General features: G+C 56.5%; 1 protein-coding gene across 8 annotated transcripts; it reads right to left on the bottom strand.

Annotated features, from left to right (window-relative positions):
* Positions 1–609: 609 nt before the first annotated feature.
* RASGRP2 (RAS guanyl releasing protein 2) lies at positions 610–17943 on the bottom strand. 8 transcript variants are annotated; one of them, XM_047775372.1, is made up of 17 exons: positions 17800–17943; positions 15805–15945; positions 15046–15148; positions 14476–14538; positions 14029–14160; positions 13130–13280; positions 12744–12917; positions 12471–12587; positions 10089–10370; positions 8384–8461; positions 8042–8164; positions 7600–7715; positions 3235–3376; positions 2926–2962; positions 2379–2555; positions 1239–1303; positions 610–824 (listed from the first exon to the last, which is right to left on the bottom strand). In XM_047775372.1, exons 2-16 carry the CDS (start codon positions 15875–15877, stop codon positions 1245–1247), a joined length of 1827 nt encoding a protein of 608 aa, XP_047631328.1. In that variant the 5' UTR covers positions 15878–15945; positions 17800–17943; the 3' UTR covers positions 610–824; positions 1239–1244. The 8 variants fall into 8 exon arrangements, with proteins under 8 accessions (XP_047631328.1, XP_047631331.1, XP_047631332.1 ...); XM_047775375.1 differs by lacking the exon at positions 17800–17943 and adding an exon at positions 17053–17704; XM_047775376.1 differs by lacking the exon at positions 17800–17943 and adding an exon at positions 17326–17704.
* Positions 17944–18464: the final 521 nt, after the last annotated feature.

The following is an 18464-nucleotide window of genomic DNA, read 5'->3' as shown; positions in this document are numbered from 1 at the left end:
CACAGCCAGCGCTCTGGGCTGCCCTCTCCTTCCCACGATTCTCTGTAGTGAGCTCCCCGTTGCTGGAAGTATTCAAGCAGAGGCTGAAAGACCACCTGTCAAGCAAGGGAATTTCAGCTGTGGGCTGAAGGCTATGGTTAAACAAGACCGCTAGCCTCAGCAATTCTAGTTTCAAGTGTTAGAGACCCAAGATTCTGGACTCCTCAAGATTCTAGACCCTCCAAAAAACTGTCTGTTCTAGGGTTTCCTTGTTCTTAAAAAAAAAAAAAAAAGAAAGAAAGAAAGAAAAAAGATAAAAAAGGGTAAAAAGGAAGTTCCTTTGTGGTGTAGCGGTTTAAGGATCCGGTGTTGTCACAGCTGTGGCCCAGTTTGCAACTTTGGCTCAGGTTTGACCCCTGGCCCGGGAACTTCCACGTGCCGTGGGTGTGGCAAAAAAAAAAAAAGACAAGGTTTCCTGGTTCTAAGGCTCTACCCTCCAGGATTCTATCCCCTCAAGATTCCAGATCTCCCAAGATTCTCTAACTACAAAGTTTTAGCCTCTGTGATTCTAGTCTCTGTCATTAACGGACCCCTGCCCCCGACGAGGATTCTAGGCGCTGATGGTCCAGGTTAATTACACGGGCCTTTTTATTCCATCTGGAAAATACAAATATTCACAAGAGTCTGTACAACCTTAGGGACACCAGCCCTGGCCCTGCCCTCAGCCGCATGCCACCCTCACACCCCGCCCCCCAGCCCCAGCCTGCTGCCCCAGCACCCCCGGCTCCCTGCTCTGGTCCAAGTCTTTTCTCCAAAGCAGGCATGAGTGCTCGATCCAATCACAGCTGGGAAGAGAAAACAGAGGTTGTGAGGAAGACTCCCCTCCAAAAGTCGGGATCCGACTGACCTGGGCCATTTGCCTCTTCTTTTGTTTTTTTTAGGGCCGCACCTGCGGCACATGGAGGTTCCCAGGCTAGGGGTCCAATCGGAGCTGTGGCTACTAGCCTACACCACAGCCACAGCGATGCGGGACCCGAGCCGTGTCTGCGAACTACACCGCAGCTCGAGGCAACGCCGGATCCTTAACCCACTGAGCAAGGCCGGGGAGCGAACCTGCATCGTCATGGAAGCTAGTCAGATTCGTTGATGCTGAGCCTCGACGGGAACGCCTGACCTGGGCCGTTTGGACCCGTCTCCCTGATCCCCGCCTCCTCCAGCCCTGGGTGGGAAGGCCCTCCGCAGGCTTCGGGAAGACTCACCATCAATTACAAGTGGATGTCGAAGACGCCATCCTCCACCGTCTGAACTTCCTCCTCTCGGATCTCTGCAGGGAAGGGGGTCGCAGGACCAACTCCTGGGTCTCGTGCCCTCAGCAGCCCTCACTGGACGCACCCTGCCCCCTCCCGGAAGCAGACCCATCCAGCAAAACTCAATTCACTGAATGACCAAATAGCCCAATTTTCGAGGCTCTTTTTCTGTTTTCATTTTGCCGGAGCTTTTGCACAGCCACAGATGTGTCAGTGCAGTTTGCTTAAACGGCAATTTTGTGTGTGTTTCACATTTTAGACCCCAGCGCTTCTGGAAGGTTCGATGCAAATGGTTTCATCTTTTCTATTTTTGAGTACTTATGCCTCAATATTTGCGGACCTATGCCAATCTGAACTGTTGTGGTCAATTGTCTTAGACCCCAGTTTAACATGGTTGTTTAGAGTGTTCTCGGTAAAATAATCATTTGAGAAAGTGTCATTCAGAAAACTGACCTAGAACCGCCACTGACCCCAAGAGAGCCGCTAAGAGATTTTTGGGGGCAAGGGACTTTTCTCAGAATAGCCTCCAAAGCAGTCAAAAAGGGAAACGGGCAAATGGCTCACTAAACTCCCCCTCCAATCATTGTCAATTCCCTTAACAAAATAAGAGTGTAATTGCATCCTGAAGCCGCTTTCACTTTACTCTTTTTTTTTTTTTTTTTTGGTCTTTTAGGGCCGCACTGGCAGCATATGGACGTTCCCAGGCTAAGGATGGAATCTGAGCTATAGCTGCTGGCCTACACCACAGCTCACGGCAATGCCAGATCCTTAGCCCACTGAGAGAGGCCAGGGATCGAACCCTCATCCTTATGGATGCTAGTCGGGTTCGTTAACCACTGAGCCACAACAGGAACTCCCACTTTACTATTTCTTATATATTAATTTCCTTCCTCCTTAGCCTCAGAGGGTTGAGGGTTCCCTGGCCACTTTCTGGCACCCTTACCTGTCCAGCCCTTCTCCATCGCCCCACCAAAATAAGAGAATTTCAAACTCCGGAATGGTTTCCATCCTGGAAAAGCTAACACTTTGCCAGAATGGCCTTCCCTGCCTCTCTCCCTCCACATGCCAGCACAGGAAGAGACCCTCTCTTACCTGGAGGCCGGGAGCCTCGCCTGCCGGGGCGGGGCAGGGAGAAGCTGAAGGCCCGATGGTGGGTGTGGGTGGGTGAAGGTGAGTGTGCAGACCCCTCCAGACTCACACTCTGGGCCCGGCGCCGACACTCGACTGACAGGCGATCTTTGCACTGCTTGTGGCAGTTCACACCACAGGCTGGAGAGGCAGGGGGGCGGCCCAGCCAGGGCCATTGGTCAGAACACCCTCCATCCCATTCTGCGGGCCTGCACCTCTTCCCAGGTCCATTGGCTCCTGAGCAGCCGCCCCACCAAAACAAGAGCCTCCTTTCAAAGTGCTCTCTTCATCCTACTTGCCAGTCTGTGCCTTCCCCAAAGTTCCCTGTTCCTGGGCAGTTGTCTCACCAAAATAAAAGCCCTGTTATAGCCCTTTCACATCAATCAGCATGTCTCTCGGACTCTAAGATACTCCACTCCTTGGCAATCGCCCCACCAAAATAAGAATCTCCACCCAGGTTAGTAACTCTTCCCAAAAGACTCAGCCCAGCAGTTCTGCCACTCCATCTCACCTCGGCATTTGAGGCCCTGCTTGTAGATGCCCAGGATCTGAAATAGAGGAGGGGGACCGTGGTGGAGGGGAGGGATTTAAAGGTGATTTAGAGGTGACTTCTTCCTTCCCAAGGGCGGGAACTGGGACTGACCCTTTATGGGGCCTTAGGGCCCCTCTCGGTTTGGCTCAGAACACCAAGAAGAGAGGCAGGTGGAATTAACGCTTGCCTCCGCTGAGAAGGCACTGGCGGGGGCGGGGCCAGAGGGGAGGGCGGGGCGTCGAGGGACCGGGGCGGTGCTGGAGGGGTGTGGCTTGGGCGGGGGCTCACCAGGGCCTTGCAGTGGCGGCAGGAGACCGGGCGCAAGGAGTTGCTCTCGTGGAAGTTGTGTACGAAGCCCATGCGGCCCCCCAGCACGGAGCTGGACCGCAGGAAGTAGGAAACCATCTCCTCCCTGCTGATGCAGCCATCCCTGTCCGGGAGGGGGAGCACCTCAGCTCTGGGGGCCTCCCTGGGACCACCTACCACCTGCCTAACCCATTCCCCTGGGCAAACCCTCTACCAAATAAGAGGTCCTCGGCAGCTCCTGAATTTGGACCCTTGGTGCAGGGAAGAGAAAGAACTAGACTTGGACTCAGGCAGATAGAGTAGCTGCTACGAATTAGATGTGTGATCTTGGGCCAGTCACTTGCCCTGGGTTTCCTCCTTCGAAAAACAAGGATCATAAGGCCTGCCCTGTCCACTTCACAGAGCTGGTGTGTCACCTAAAACTGCTCTGCACTTTCCTGTGGGATTATCAGCCTCTGTTTCCCAAAGGGAGCTCTGGGAACACCAGTCAGGCGCCCTGAGCATTAAGGGATCTCTAATGAGTCTGGGGACCAGATCAGACTGGAAAAAGCTGCACCATCTCCTCTTGCCTAATCCTGCCAGAAAGACACCTGTCATCGGGGTTTCCCACATAATCCGGGGCTTCCCACAGAGCCCTTTTTTCACCTCTTCACATACTTTAGGGAAAGCATGAGCACGTGCCCTGTGATGGACAGAACTCTGTTCAAAATTGGGCTCTGCCGCTTCCTGGATGTGAGACTTCAGGCCAATCTCATGCCTCACTTTCCTCTTCTTGAAAGGGGGCCATGACAGTTCCTACACCTCAGAGGGGTTTTACAAAGGATTCAATGAGATCGTGCACATGCAGCCTGGACAATCATGCCTGTGTGGTTAATAGGTTCTGGGCCACTGGGAGCTACTTCCGTCAGGGCTAGCTCGTGTCAGAAGCTCCCGCCCATTGTATCGGGATGATCCAGGTGGTCCTTCGAAATCAGTGGCATATTGGGACAACTGGCCATTTAAAAAATACATAAACCAAAAAAAAAAAAAAGATGATAGCTAGATAGATAGTGAGAGAGAGAGATAAACCTAGGTTCCGACCTCATACTGTGCATGACATTCCCACTGAATTGAGAACACTAACGTAAAAAGCGAAATTATCAAAGTATCTGGAAAGGTATAAGAGAAAAACTTTGTGATCTCGAGGGGATGAAGGCCTTTCGACACACAACACAAATCCGAGAAGCCATAAAGGAAAAGACTGACATACTGAGCACACAGTTTTAAAAAATTTTATATGGAAAAGGACAACATAAATGACAGACTGGGAGAAAATATCCGCAAACGTAGTCAACACCAAGGGTTAATATCCATTAACAGAGATCCTAGAAATCAATGAGGAAAAAAGACTCACAAACCCAGGGGAATAATGGACAAGGGATATGAACAGGCAATTAACAGAAGAAATATAAGAGGCCAATAAACATATGAAGATATCCTACCCCCGCTAGGATTAAAGCAATGCAAATGTAACCAAGACGCCGTTTGCCAATTAGACTGGCAAAATTGTAAAGCTTATTTTAGCATCCACTGTTGGCAAGGAAGTTGGGAAATGGGCACTTGTTCACGGCTGATGGGGGTGCAAGCTGGCACCACCTTGCCTGAGGTCACTTTGGCAGCCTCTCTCCCAATTTAGAATGTGCATATCTTTTGATCCAATTATCCCACTTCTAGGAATTTCTCCTACAGAAATAGTGCCCTGAGTGCACGGGCACAAAGATGCTCACAGCGGCACGGCGTATATTAATAGCAAAAAACTGGGAACAGTCTCCTTGTCCATCAGCAGGAGGATGGCGAGGTAAATGGTGGCCCAGCCACACAGTGCAAAACTCTGCAGCTGTTCCAAAGAATGAGGCAGTTCGGCATGAACCGGCATGGGAAGAGGTCCACGATAAAAGTTCGAGTGGAAAACGAAAGTCAAAACACACAAGGCGTGCGGCTCTGTCAAGACAGTGATCTAAAAACAAAAACAAACAAACCAGCCACCCCTGAAAAGCCTACTGCCGCAAATACATAGATGTTGCTTACAAATGTATCAAAAGCTGGAGTTCCCGCTGTGGCACAAGGGGATTGGCAGCATCTCTGCAGCACACCAGGGCCGAAGATTTGATCCCTGAACCGGGACAGAAGGTTAAAGGATCCGGTGTTGCCTCAGCTTCAGTGTAGGGCTGCGGCGTAGCTGGAAACTGTGGCTCAGATCTGAATCCTGGCCCAGGAACTCCATGTGCCGTGGGGTGGCCAAAAGAGAAAGAAAAAAAAAAAATATATATATATAGTATATATTTTATATATATAAATAAAAAATATGGAGTTCCCATCGTGGCGCAGCAGAAACAAATCTGACTAGGAATCATGAGATTGCGGGTTCGATCCCTGGCCTTGCTCAGTGGGTTGAGGATCCGGCATCGCCATGAGCTGTGCTGTAGGTTGCAGATACGGCTCGGATCTGGTGTTGCTGTGGCTGTGGTGAAAGCCGGCAGCTACAGCTCCGATTCGACCCCTAGCCTGGGAACCTCCATATGCCGCAGGTGCGGCCCTAAGAAGAAAAAAATAAAAATAAAAATAAATAAATAATATATAGTATATATTTTATGTGTGTGTGTATGTATAAACACATATATCAAAAAGTGCTTTGGTGTTCCCGCTGTGGCACAATGGGATCGGCAGTGTCTTGGGAGCACTGGGACACAAGTTCAATCCCCAGCCTGGCACAGTGGGTTAAGGATCTGGAGTTGCTGCAGCTGCATCTTAGATTGCGACTGCAGCTCACATCTGATCCCTGGCCCTGGAATTCCATATGCCGCAGGGTGGCCAAAAAGGAAAGAAAGAAAGAAAAAAGTGCTTTAAATGCGTAGGTGCGGAGTTCCCGTCATGGCACAGTGGAAATGAATCTGACTAGTATCCATGAGGATGCAGGTTCGATCCCTGGTCTCACTCAGTGGATTAAGGATCCCGCGTTGCCGTGAGCTGTGGTGTAGGTCAAAGACTCAGATCCTGCGTGGCTGTGGCTATGGTGTAGGCCAGCAGCTAGAGCTCCGATTCAAACCCTAGCCTGGAACTCTCCATATGCCGCGGGTGTGGCCCTAAAAAGACCCCTCCAGAAAATGAAATAAAACAATAAATGCATAGGTGAGTCTGCAAGAAATGGCAATCCCCAAGTTCCTTCAAACCGAGGCAGTCAGTTGTTGGGGCCTGATGGTGCAGCTGCCCCAGGAGCCAGGTGCTGAGTTTTGGTACCCAACCAGGGGCCCCGCACAAGGCCTGGGGCCTGTAGGAGGTGGGGAGTTAAGGCTGAGCCACCTTCGTAACACTGGAGCCTTGATGGCGCCCTCACTAAAGGGGTGGCCTAGAAAAGAAATCCACTCCACCCAGGGAGGTGACAGGGAACTCTGTTTTCAACTATTTGTTCTCAACTCTGGGAGAAGAAACAAAGCAATGACAATAAATGCCACGGGCAGAACAGATTTCTACTGTAATCCTATTTGTCCATGAAGCAGACATAGACAAACAAATTCGCTATCAATTTGCAACATGCATGAAAAAAAGACTGGAAAGATACAGGCATTGCCAAACCACTAACCTGGCTAACTGGGTTACGAATGACAACTTCGAAGTGGGAAAGGAGGGAAGAAACACTTCTTACTTTATACACTTTGGCACTATAAATCTATTTTACTTCCTGGGTTTTTTTTTTTTTTTTTAACCTATATAACGTATTTAACTTCCTGGGTTTAATTTTTTTCCATATAATATGGTTAAAAAAAAAACAAACCCAGCTTGCAATATGGATATCATTAAATAAAATCCACCAGGAATGGACTATCAGTTTTGATGGGAATTTTGCCTGCTCCACAAAACGGGTGTGACCAGGCAGGTGAAAAACCAGCTGTTTGTGCAAACTGTCAGCAGGTGAATTGCTAAGCGAGTGGGTGCTGCTTATTACAGGCCTTTCGTATCTAGTCATTAAGATGGGCTTCCCAGGAGTGCAACTTGCCCACACTTTTTGCCCCACAAATAAAATGGCATCTATGTAGCAACCGTCCCCAGGCCACCATTCAGGTAGAGTTCTCTCCCCACCCCACCCGCGGCCCCTCATCGGTCTGAATAAGTGAGGTGAGCTAAGGCTGTGCCTGGGCAGCGGGTGGCGGCCCCCAAAATAAGAGGGCCCCCCCCGCCCCCTTGCCACCATGGGTGGCTTCCTCTGCCGAGGTCATCTGATTAAATGGCCTCGTCTTGCACAGGAGGAAACTAAAACCCAAGGGGAAGTGAGCCTGCCTTCCCTCTCTCCCTGCCCCCAGCGCTCCTCACTGGTTCTGGTCGAGGTCCCCAAAGGCGCTGAGGTAAGGAAAGTTCCCACGGATGATCTGGAACTCCTCCTGCGAGATGTGGCCGTCCCCATCGACGTCAAAGTTCCGGAACACAGACTGAAGCACACAGAGGCACGCGTGCAGGTGGCGGGGGTAAAAGCAGCACTGCCCCATCCCGCCCACGTTCCCGGTCCGAGGTTCGAAGGGTGTCTCCGAGGCCCGCAGCTGCCTGTCACCCCCACCACCTCGATTCTCCACACCCGCTTCCCAAACCCACCCGTCAGCCACGCCCCCGTGACTTCTGGAGACTGGGTGTTGACCCTTGGACATGGCCCTGGTGGTGGCTCCCAGGGCAGGGCCCTGGCAAAACCAGCCTCGAGGGCCCCTAAGGACCAGTCCCCCGCAACGCCCTCAGACTCCAGAGCTGGCTTCCACCGACTCACCTCCACCATCTTCTCGATGTGTTCCACCAGCAGCGCCTGATCCAGCTTGGGTTTGGCCACCGAGGTCCACTCCTCCAGCACTGGGGGCCGGGGAGGCGGCGTGCAGCTCGTGGGGCTGGTCGGCTGTGCAAATGGTCAAGCCTGAGCGAGGGCTGGAGGCGAGGGAGCCCAGGGCCCAGGGGAGGAGAGAGCGGAAGCCCTGGGGAGGAGGAAGCCTCTCCACCAAGCAGGATGGGTAAGGTAGCCTCCCCCACTGCCCTCCCATCCTGGGGTTCCCGGGAGGGCAGAGGCAGGGGTGGAAGACGATGGGCCGAGTGGGTAAGCGTGGATTCCCTCCCTTACCGAGGACTTGGAGCGAGGTTCCCGCTGCAGTGACAGCTGGTAGAGCTCATCCTCCGTCTGATACTGATCCAAAGACACCTGGGACACACAGGTTGATCGCAGTCACTGGCCCCTGCTTCCCCTGCTGGGCAGGAGCCCACTGCCCAGAACCCAGAGCCACGGGTCCACCTAGAGGTCACAGCCCAGCCCTCAGCCGGGTCCAGAAACAGGGCTCAGGACAAAGGCCAGCTCAGCATATGCCCCCAACAGGGAGTTCCCATCATGGCTCAGTGGAAACGAATCTGACTAGTATCCATGAGGACGCAGGTTCGATCCCTGGCCTCGTTCAGCAGGTTAAGGATCCAGCGTTGCCGTGAGCTGTGGTGTAGGTTGAACACACGGCATGGATCTGGCGCTGCTGTGGCTGTGGTGTAGGCCAGCGGCTACAGCTCCAATTCGACCCTTAGCCTGGGAACCTCCATACGCCACAGTGTGGCCCTGAAAAAGACAATGAATAAATAAATAGGTAAATAATACAGCCCAACAACCACATGCCAGCGCAGCACACAGACCAGAACCAAGAGCGTGGCCCCAGATTTTGAACACAATGCACTGCCAAGATCTCAGCCAAGAATTCAGGTCACAACCCAGCTGAGAGCTCTGAAATTTACCTCCAACATAGAACCAACCCAGCAACCAGACTCCAGCCCAGATTTCAATCTGAATCCCAGACCAGAGCCTAGAAGCAGGTAAGACTTCACACCAAGCCTTGACAATTACGTCCTAGGCCAACAACTAGAACCCAGTCCAGATATGGACCAGAACTCAACTCCTATCCTGGAGCTTAAAACCAAGAACCACAGAGCTAAGGGCCAAGTTTAAAAACCACCCCTGGGGAGTTCCCTGCTGGCCTGGCAGTTATGGATTTGTCATCGTCACTGCTGTGGCTCGGGTTCAATCCCTGGCCCGGGAACCTCCAAATGCCAAAGGCAGGGCCAAAAAAAATACATTGAAAATAAATAAATAAACTCTATTTTGCGGTTCTTCTGTGCTGCAGTGGGTTATGGATCACTGCATCGGCTGGGGTCACTGCCGTGCCATGGGTTCTATCCCTGGCCCAGGAACTTCCACATGCCACGAGCATGGCCAAAAAACAAAACAAAACAAACCAAATAAAAAAACACCCCTGGGAGTTCCCGTCGTGGCGCAGTGGTTAGCGAATCCGACTAGGAGCCATGAGGTTGCGGGTTCAGTCCCTGCCCTTGCTCAGTGGGTTAAAGATCCGGCGTTGCCGTGAGCTGTGGTGCGGGTTGCAGACGCGGCTTGGATCCCGCGTTGCTGTGGCTCTGGCGTAGGCCGGTGGCTACAGCTCCGATTCGACCCCTAGCCTGGGAACCTCCACATGCCGCGGGAGCGGCCCAAAGAAATAGCAAAAAGACAAAAAAAAAACCCTGTACCCAGAATCCCATGTTTGACCCCAAACCTTGAACACAATCCACTGCTAGGAATTCAATCCAGGAGCCAGGCCCAGCCTTAAGCCCACACACCAGCCTCAAGAGCCAGCCTCAGCCCACAGCCCCATCTGGAGCCTGGAACCCATCTCCCAGCTCACCCCGACCCTGGGGCCCACGCTGGGTCTTGGTTTCTTGACCAGAACGAAGAACCCAAGGCCAAGCCCACAGGCTTGTGTAAACACAGGGCCAGGTGTGTGTGCCCGGCCCCTCACCGTGAGCAGGCTCAGCAGGTCAGGATTGGCCTGCACTGGGGGCCGAAGGCTGGTCACCATGGCCAGCTCCTCCAGGATGCTGAAGAGCTGCTTCATCTTGGCCCCATTCAGTCGGGTCCGGGCGGGATCCAGCCAGTCAGGCAGTGCCAGCTGCAGGGCCACCAGATCCTTGAGGTGCACACCCAGGATGGGGAAGCGGAAACCCACACAGGCTGCCAACCGGCGCCGGTAGTTGCCATAGTTGCCGGTGGCTGTCACTAGTTCCGTCAGACCTTCCCAGAGCTGGGGGCCAAAGGAACACGTACATCACAAACACACACACACACACACACACACACATGTCACATATCACGGGCTCAATTCTGCCCCCCCCGCCCACGCAACCGCCCCGGACATGTGGGAAAGGGTGTGGAGTCGAGTCAGGGATGGGGGAGAGGTCTAAAGCCCCTCTCGCTGTCCCCCAACACTGGCTCCCCTTAGCACCCGGGGGTCGGATTTCCTAGGTCATGAATTCAAAGGACCACCCATTGCCAAATACCACACTTCTGCACCCAGCCTGGGCACAGATCAGCATTCACAGTCAACAGGAGAGGGAATTGAGGGTCAGGCAGCAGAGCAGCACAGGACAGTGATTTCAAAGAAAGGTCTTATTTGGGTCATCCATAACAGCCCAAACTGGGAAAACCTCAAAGCTTAAACAGGAGAGGAGATACATAAATCAGAGCGGACAAAAATATTACGTGGCACCGAAAAGCATGGACAATTGCTCCACAGCACAGAAGGTAAGAAGCAAAGAAGCAAGAAATAAAATGACAGCAGTTCCCTTGTAGCGCAGAGGGCTAAGGACCTGGCATTGTCATTGCAGCAGCTTGGGCTGCTACTGTGGCTTGGGTTTGATCCCTGGCCCTGGGAACATGCATATACTGCAGGCGTGGCCAAAAAATAAATAAATAAATAAATAAAATAATATAAACAACACCATTCCATTCACAGGAAGTTCACAGATAGGCAACAAAAAAATCTGCATTATATGGGGATGCATTCATAGTGGTAAAGCTATCAAGAAAAGCAAAATCAGAAGTTCTCGTTGTGGCTCAGCAGTAACAAGCCCGACTAGGAACCACAAGGACGAGGGTTCGATCCCTTAGCCTCACTCAGGGGATTAAGGATCTGGCGTTGCCGTGAACTGTGTTGCAGTTTGCAGACGTGGCTCAAATTCCGTGTTGCAGTGGCTGTGGTGTAGGCCGGTGGCTACAACTGCAAACCCTAGCCTGGGAACCTCCATATACCACAGGTGCAGCCCTAAAAAAAAAAAAAAAGACAAAAGACCAAAAAAAAAAAAAGCAAGATCAGAAGTTCCCATTGTGGCTAAGCGGTAATGAGCCTGACTAGTATCCATGAAGACAAAGGTTCAATCCCTGGCCTCACTCAGTAGATTAAGGATCCGGCATTGCTGTGAGCTGTGGTATAGGTCACAGACTTGGCTCAGATTCTGAGTTGCTGTGGCTGTGGTGTAGGCTGGCAGCTGTAGCTCCGATTTGACCCCTAGCCTGGGAACCTCCATATGCCACCAATGCAGCACTAAAAAGCAAAAAATAAAGACAGACAGACAGAAAGAAAGAGAGAGATGGAGTTCCCGTCATGGCTCAGTGGTTAACAAATCTGACTAGGAACCACGAGGTTGCAGGTTCGATCCCTGGCCTTGCTTAGTGGGTTAAGGATCTGGCATTGCCGTGAGCTGTGGTGTAGATCACAGAAGCGGCTCGGATCTGGCGTTGCTGTGGCTCTGGTGTAGGCTGGCGGCTACAGCTCCGATTCGACCCCTAGCCTGGGAACCTCCACATACCGTGAGTGCAGCCCTATAAAAGGACAAAAAAAGGAAAGAAGGAGGAGTTCCCGTCATGGCGCAGTGGTTAACGAATCCGACTAGGAACCATGAGGTTGCGGGTGCGGTCCCTGGCCTTGCTCAGTGGGTTAAGGATCCAGCGTTGCCGTGAGCTGTGGTGTAGGTCACAGACGTGGCTCGGATCCTGCGTTGCTGTGGCTCTGGCGTAGGCCGGTGGCTACAGCTCTGATTCAACCCCTAGCCTGTGAACCTCCATATGCCGCGGGAGAGGCCCTAGAAAAGGCAAAAAGGCAGAAAAAAAAAAGGAGCAGAAGAGGAAAGCACAAGCTTTGAAGTGCAGCAGCCCTGTGAGCCCCCACACTGCCACTTTCACTGTGCAACCTGTGAAAGGGGGAGCCTTGGTTGCCTCGTCTGTCAAATGAAGATAGGAGCCCCCAGCCCGCAGCACTGCTGGGAGTTCTCGGTGAGGCCAGGCCTGGCAAGGCTGGTCCCAACACTTGACCAGGCTGTCCCCCTGACCCCCAGGTCTCAGGCACCTTGATGGTCTCTGGGCTCACGTGGCTGTGGGTCTCCTTGAGGCGGGAGATGGAGCTGTGGCTCAGGCCCCCGACCACCGCCATCAGCGTGTTGAAATTCTGCAGCTGCAGCAGTTTCTGGGGAGGGGGGTGTAAAAGAGGAGGAGGAGGCGGTGAGTCACGGAGTGGGCCCAGCATTTGGCCCAGCCTCTCTGGAGAAGCTCCGGCCCTGGGTTAGGGGAAAGGAGGCCCTGCTGTCAACGGGGGAGGTTGCAGTGGGGGAGGGGCAAGCACCTCTGCTACGTGGACAAAGTGCGTGATGACCAGGGCCCGCTGCGGCGCGGTGGGCTTGCTGAGAACCATGAGCTGCACCCACTGGGAGACGCTGTTGAAGAGGGAGATGAATCGCTCCAGGACAGGGTTGTCCACAGTGCAGCCGTGAGTCACGAAACTGTGATAGTCCTGGAACTGGGGGGAGGCGGGGGGAGCAGCCTCAGCACCCTGGGGTCCCTCCCCTCACCGAGGGCCGCCCCTCACCCGCCAGTCGCCTTTCGGTGGTTACACTGAAGCTCCAGGCCCACCCTGTCACCCTGCCCACCCCAGGGACACTGCCCCTTCTGGGACACCCCCCCACACCCCAGCCCACACTCGACTCCTGACTGAAGGCCCTTGGGCCGCACCAGGATCTTGCAGAAAGAGCGATACTCCAAGTACGTAAGATGCTCCGCCAGCTCCAGGGGCTCCAAGTGGTCAAACAGCAGGGACATCTTGCGCTTTTTCTGTCCCACCGGGTTCCGCTGGGTCACCTGCCGCTTCCACTTGTAGGTGGGGCTGGGGGGCGAGGCGGGGAGAGTGAGTCCTTTGCCCCGCCCCTCGTGGCCCCACGCTCACGCCCCTCGGGCTGACTGCGAGACACCGTGCAGGACAGGAATGTCCCCAGTCCCAGCAACTGCTGCAGTCTCCCCCTCGGCATGCACTCGACACAGATTTATGGAGGACGTACTCTGTGCCAGGCACTGTGCCAGGCGCCGGGGGTACAGAGATGAGCAAGACACGGTTCCTGCCCCCGAGGAGCTCACAGTCTACCGAGGGAGACAGACACAGAAACAAACAATCACAAAACAGCATGGCACGCGAATGTGGCTTTACACGGGGTCTGCACAAAGGAGGAGGAACAGAGGTGAGAACGACAGATCCTGCCCTGGAGGACGCCACAGACACGCCACACCTGAACTGAGTTTTGATAACATGGAGCAGGAGGCAAGGGGACAGGAGCAGAATGCCAGGGTGGGAGAGGAGGCAAGGGCTATGGAATGGTAAGTGCACCCGCGTAGCTGCAGAATGAGGGGCCTGGGATGGGCGGTGGGCTGTAGAAAATAGGCAGGAACGCCAAGCTGGCCTGAGACGATGGAAAGCCTTAATCCCCAGCCGAGGCGTCTTGAAGGCAATAGGGAGTCATAGAAGGTTTTTAAGCATCAGTGACATGCCCCTCACCATTCAACTCCACAAACACTTATGAAGCACAGATGCTGGAGGATGCTGAATGCCCTTTCCCACCCTCTCAGCTCCCGCCACGCACACGCTCTCGATGTCGATGAGGCTGCTGTGCCGGCGGTTCCCTTCCTGGTCTAGTAGAGCCTTCAGCTCCTTGATCTGCTCAGCGAGCTCAGGATTCAAATCAAACTCCGCTGGGAATGCTGAGATCCAGTACCTGGTGGAGGCTCAGAGTCACCCGAGGCAAGCCCTTCTCCCACTGTTCCCTGGGACGGTGGCTCCCCGAAAAGGGGGAAAGATCCTCAAGCTGGGGCTCCCCTCACCCAGCTCTTTACTTTCCCACCCCCACTGGGCAGATCAGAAGACAGGGCCCGGGCCAGGACCGGGAAGGGGCAAGCCCGGGGCAGCCCACCCACCATGGACAGGGCCAGGGTTCGAACCCACACGTCCAACTTCCAGAATGGGCTAGTTCAGGCCAGTCTGAAGCCTGAGAGAGTGGAGGAGGGGACAGAGACCCAAGAGGAAGACTCACCTGACCAGATGGCATGTTTTCACCTGCAGCGAACTGGAGTTGTCCTTCCGGGATTGTTGGTAGGTGAAGGAGAGTTAAGGAAAACAAGGATGGGGCCTTACCCTAGCAAGGGAGCCAGGGATGGGACCCGGGTTCTGGAGGGAGGCTGAGGGCAGCGACTGATTCTGGGAGAAACTCTGGGGGTGGGGTTGGGGCCCAGTGAGGCTCAAGCTCCAGAAACAGGCTGAAGGCAGAGGCGAGCTTTGTGAGGGTACATGAGTGGAAAGAGGGCTAGGCTCTGGGAGAGGCTGACAGCGGGACCTGGGTTCTGGGAGCAGGGACAGGTCCTAGGCTGTAGGGAAGGGGAGGGCGAGGCCTAGGTTTGGGGAGCAGGGGGCGGGGCCTTAGTCCTGAGGGGCGGGAAGGGGTGGAGCCTATGCCCTCGAGGGAGCCTGGGCCAAACCCGGGACGTGGGAGGGGCCCACGATCTAGGACCCAAGCCCATCCTCTACCCCCACTGGGCAGCGGGGCGGGCGGAGCTAGTTTATGGACTCGGACCGCAGGGCCCTTGGCGAGGATGGCGAAGGATATATGTGGAGCAGTTTCGCCGCCAGCTGAGAGGAAGGGATGTACCAGGGGTGCATCATGAGGAACATACGCACCAGCTGCGGGTCCCGCACCTTCCCGGAGTCATCTAACTCCGAGGGGTCAAAGACAAGCGAGGTGACCCTTGGTCCAGCAGCTGTGGTCCCTAAACCCTAGCCCGCAGCCTGCCGGGTATCTGGCCCTGGCCATCTCCCGCCTTCCCAAAGCTCCAAAACCAGGAGGCAGATTATAAAGACAGGGTCAGTTGGGAGAGGGATAAGGCAGGATCCGAGGGACCCGAGGAGAGAAGCGTCAGAGTGGGGCTCGCAGTCCGGAGGGGAACCAGCTGGGGCGGAAGAAGCCTGGGTTCCCCGGGGTCAAGAATCCAGAGGTCATTTCCTGAGTGCTGGGGGAAAGGGGCACCCCCTCACCAGATAAACCGCCCCCCATCAGCCGGAAACAGCTCCCAGGCCGGAGATAGCCAGTTCCTCCGGATCCCCCAGGGACACAGATACTGTTCCTCTGTGTGTCAGAGTCTGGGGACCCTGTCCCTCCCTTCAACCCTGGCATAATAAGGAAGGGGCGCATTTCATCTTTCAGCAGCATGTGGATCTCTCTGCCCTGTGATGAAGAGGAGACTTTCCCTAGAGGCTGCGGCACGAGGAACTGGGTGGGTCCGGGACAGAGGTCTGCCCTGGGAGGCAGGAGCCCGGGTTCAGGCTCCCGGCTGGGCTCAGGCTGGGTGTGTCCTCCGGTGCCACTCACCGAAAGCTTCGATGCAGCCACGGAGCAGCTCCTCCACGGTGCAGCCCTTGTCCAGGTCTAGGGTGCCCGCCATGGCCGCCGGCGGGGTAGGCTGGGCCAACTTGCGCTCCAGGAGCCTCCCACGGGGCTCGGACCAGACCCCTGTCCGGAGACAGGCAGAGCGGTAGTGCGCGGAGGCGCGGGCCGGGCGTGCGACCCCGTGGGCAGAAACGGGGCGGGGCGTGCACGCCCCCTGCTGGGCAGGGGCGGAGTCGTCCGCCGCGGCCACTCCCGGGGTTAAACGGTCTGGCCCGGGATGGTGCAACCCACCAGTTGGGAAACAAACCGGCCGAGAAGCTTCCGGCCCACCCTTGGAGTCGCGGGAGGACTGAGGGACTCCCCGGGGATGGAGACGAGTCAGGACTCTGGGGGCTGGGTGGTGTCCCAGCCCCCTCTCCCCGTAGGCCCTCTCGTCCTCAAGTCCTCTCCCCAGAGGCACCTGCAGCACCCCGCAGCCCGGTTCTGCGCCCCTCCCGCTTCCCTCCTTCCACAGCTTCCCTTCCCCCGCAGGGTTATTTTGGGAACCCAGAGCCTGAGGGGACCTCGGAGGAATTTCTCCCTGGGATGAGAGGGGGGAGGAACCCAGGCGTCCTGCCCGCGTCGCCCCCTCTCGGGCTCCCAGGAAGGGGAGGCGGGGCTGTGGCAGCCCCCAGGGGCCTGCCCTTAGGAGGGGGGCTGGAGTGGAAAGGAACATTCCTGGGAGTGGGGGGGCGTAGGGGGGGGAGAGCCCGCTGCGGCTCAGAGGCGTCAGCGGGAAGCCTGAGCCTGGGAACCGCGCGCTGCCAAGCCACCTCCTCCGTGACGGCCCCAAGGATCCCGGCTCAGCCCTTCCGCAGGCCATCTTCATCCTCAGCCCCGACTCCTGACCCAGGCTCCCATACCGCACAGTCGAACTGAATGCACACACAGGCCGTCCACACTCGGGCACGCAGAGTAGGGTGGCCAGAAGGGGGCGCTAGTGCCGTGGGGGGTGAAGAGTGCCTGGTGGAGAGACTCCACCAGCAACTCCAGTCACTGGCAGTGAGACGCACCCGTGCAAGAGCAGACACCCATTCCATATACCCAAGGCCAGGAACCCCCCACTGGGGTGCCAGAGTTCTGAGGTTCACAAACAGCCCGGCCTCTGACAATTTCCCTCCCATCCTCTCTCACACACACAATGGCCCTCAAACCGCGCACACCTGCACGAAGGAACCCCCGCACACATACCGAGCTCTCAATCCCAAAATGCAAACCCGCTGAAGCGGCCGGCTTCCGGACCTGCTGCTCACTAGAGCCAGGCCAGCCTGGAGCTCTGCAGCCACGACAGCACTGACATCCACACACGTGTGCACACACGCAAGACCGTGCACCTACACGCATGTACACTCTCCCACACATGAACACACCCCGTGGGTGCACACACACGCCCATTTCGCCCCCGCCCCCTTCATCTGCAGTACAGGACCAGCCCTGCGGTCCCAGCTCCCTGACAGTCCTCACCCCTGGACGCTGGCAGAGCCGTGCCTCACCGCCGGTACCCCACCCCTACACATACTCCCCCAGGCCTGGGGTGGGAAGCCAGGGGCTCCTCTATGGAGTTCTCTGGTAGACTTTTCCTAGGAGCCACCCAGAGACATCGCCGCCTGGTTCTGCCGCTTCCTCGCTGTGTGACCTTGAGAGTCACTTGGCCTTGTACAGCCTCAATTTTCTCATCTGTCAAATGGGGGGGTCCGCCGGGGAAGGTCCCGCTGAGACGCAGCTAGGAAGACCTGGGTACGCTGCAGATGCCAACCCCTCCCGCTGTTGTCCGGGGAGCTTCGGCTCTCTCTGCAGGTCCCTCCTACCCCCGACTCGGGCTGCAAACTCCCCACCTACCAACCCACCCGCCGCCCCCAGCCCGCCTGCGCGGCCTTCCGGGGCCCCTAGGGGCCGGGCCTCTGCTGCCCGGCGCCCCGCCCGCGCTCGCTCACTCACACTTGGGACCCGCGGCAAGGAGCCCGCACCCGGCCCGGCTGGCGCCACCTCTGTGCGCTCCCGCCCGCCGACCTCGCTGCGGCTGCGACTCCCGCCCGCTTTCCGCGCCGCAGCCCTGCTCCCCGCCGCCCCGCCCCCGCGCCGCGGCCGCCCCCTCCCCTCCCTCCCCGCCCCTCCCGCCCCAGCGCCGGGCTCCGCACCGCCGGCTGCACCTCCCCCATCGGGGGCTCCCTCGCGCCCCGCACACGGCGGTCCCTGCGGCAGCTTAACCCCTCCCCTGCCGCGCCGCCCGGGAGGCCAGGGCCGCGGGCGGGGGGCTGCGCCACCGGCCGAGCCGAGGGCGGGTGCGCAGAGGTCAGGCCGCGCGGGACGTGGAGGGGGGAACTAAACCCAGGGCCTTCTCCCCCCACCCAGACACCCCCAGATGCCCCCCGCCCTGCCTAGTGTTGGGCAGAGGAAGCCGGGAGGGGCAGGAAGCGGACTGCGGTGGGGAAGGGGCGCCCCGCCCAGCCCCCGGCCCGGGTTCCTGTTTTCGAGACAAACCGTTCCCACGGGGCTAACCCGGCCCGGGGCTGGGCGTCTTCCTGCGGGCAGCGGGGGCCACAGGCCTGGTAGAGATGGGGGTGGGCACTGAGTCCTTGTGATAGCCTGGGGGAGGAGCTAGG

This window comes from Phacochoerus africanus, chromosome 4 (genome assembly GCF_016906955.1).
Source record: "Phacochoerus africanus isolate WHEZ1 chromosome 4, ROS_Pafr_v1, whole genome shotgun sequence".
Lineage (NCBI taxonomy): Eukaryota > Metazoa > Chordata > Mammalia > Artiodactyla > Suidae > Phacochoerus > Phacochoerus africanus.
This window is presented reverse-complemented; position numbering and strand designations above follow the sequence as displayed.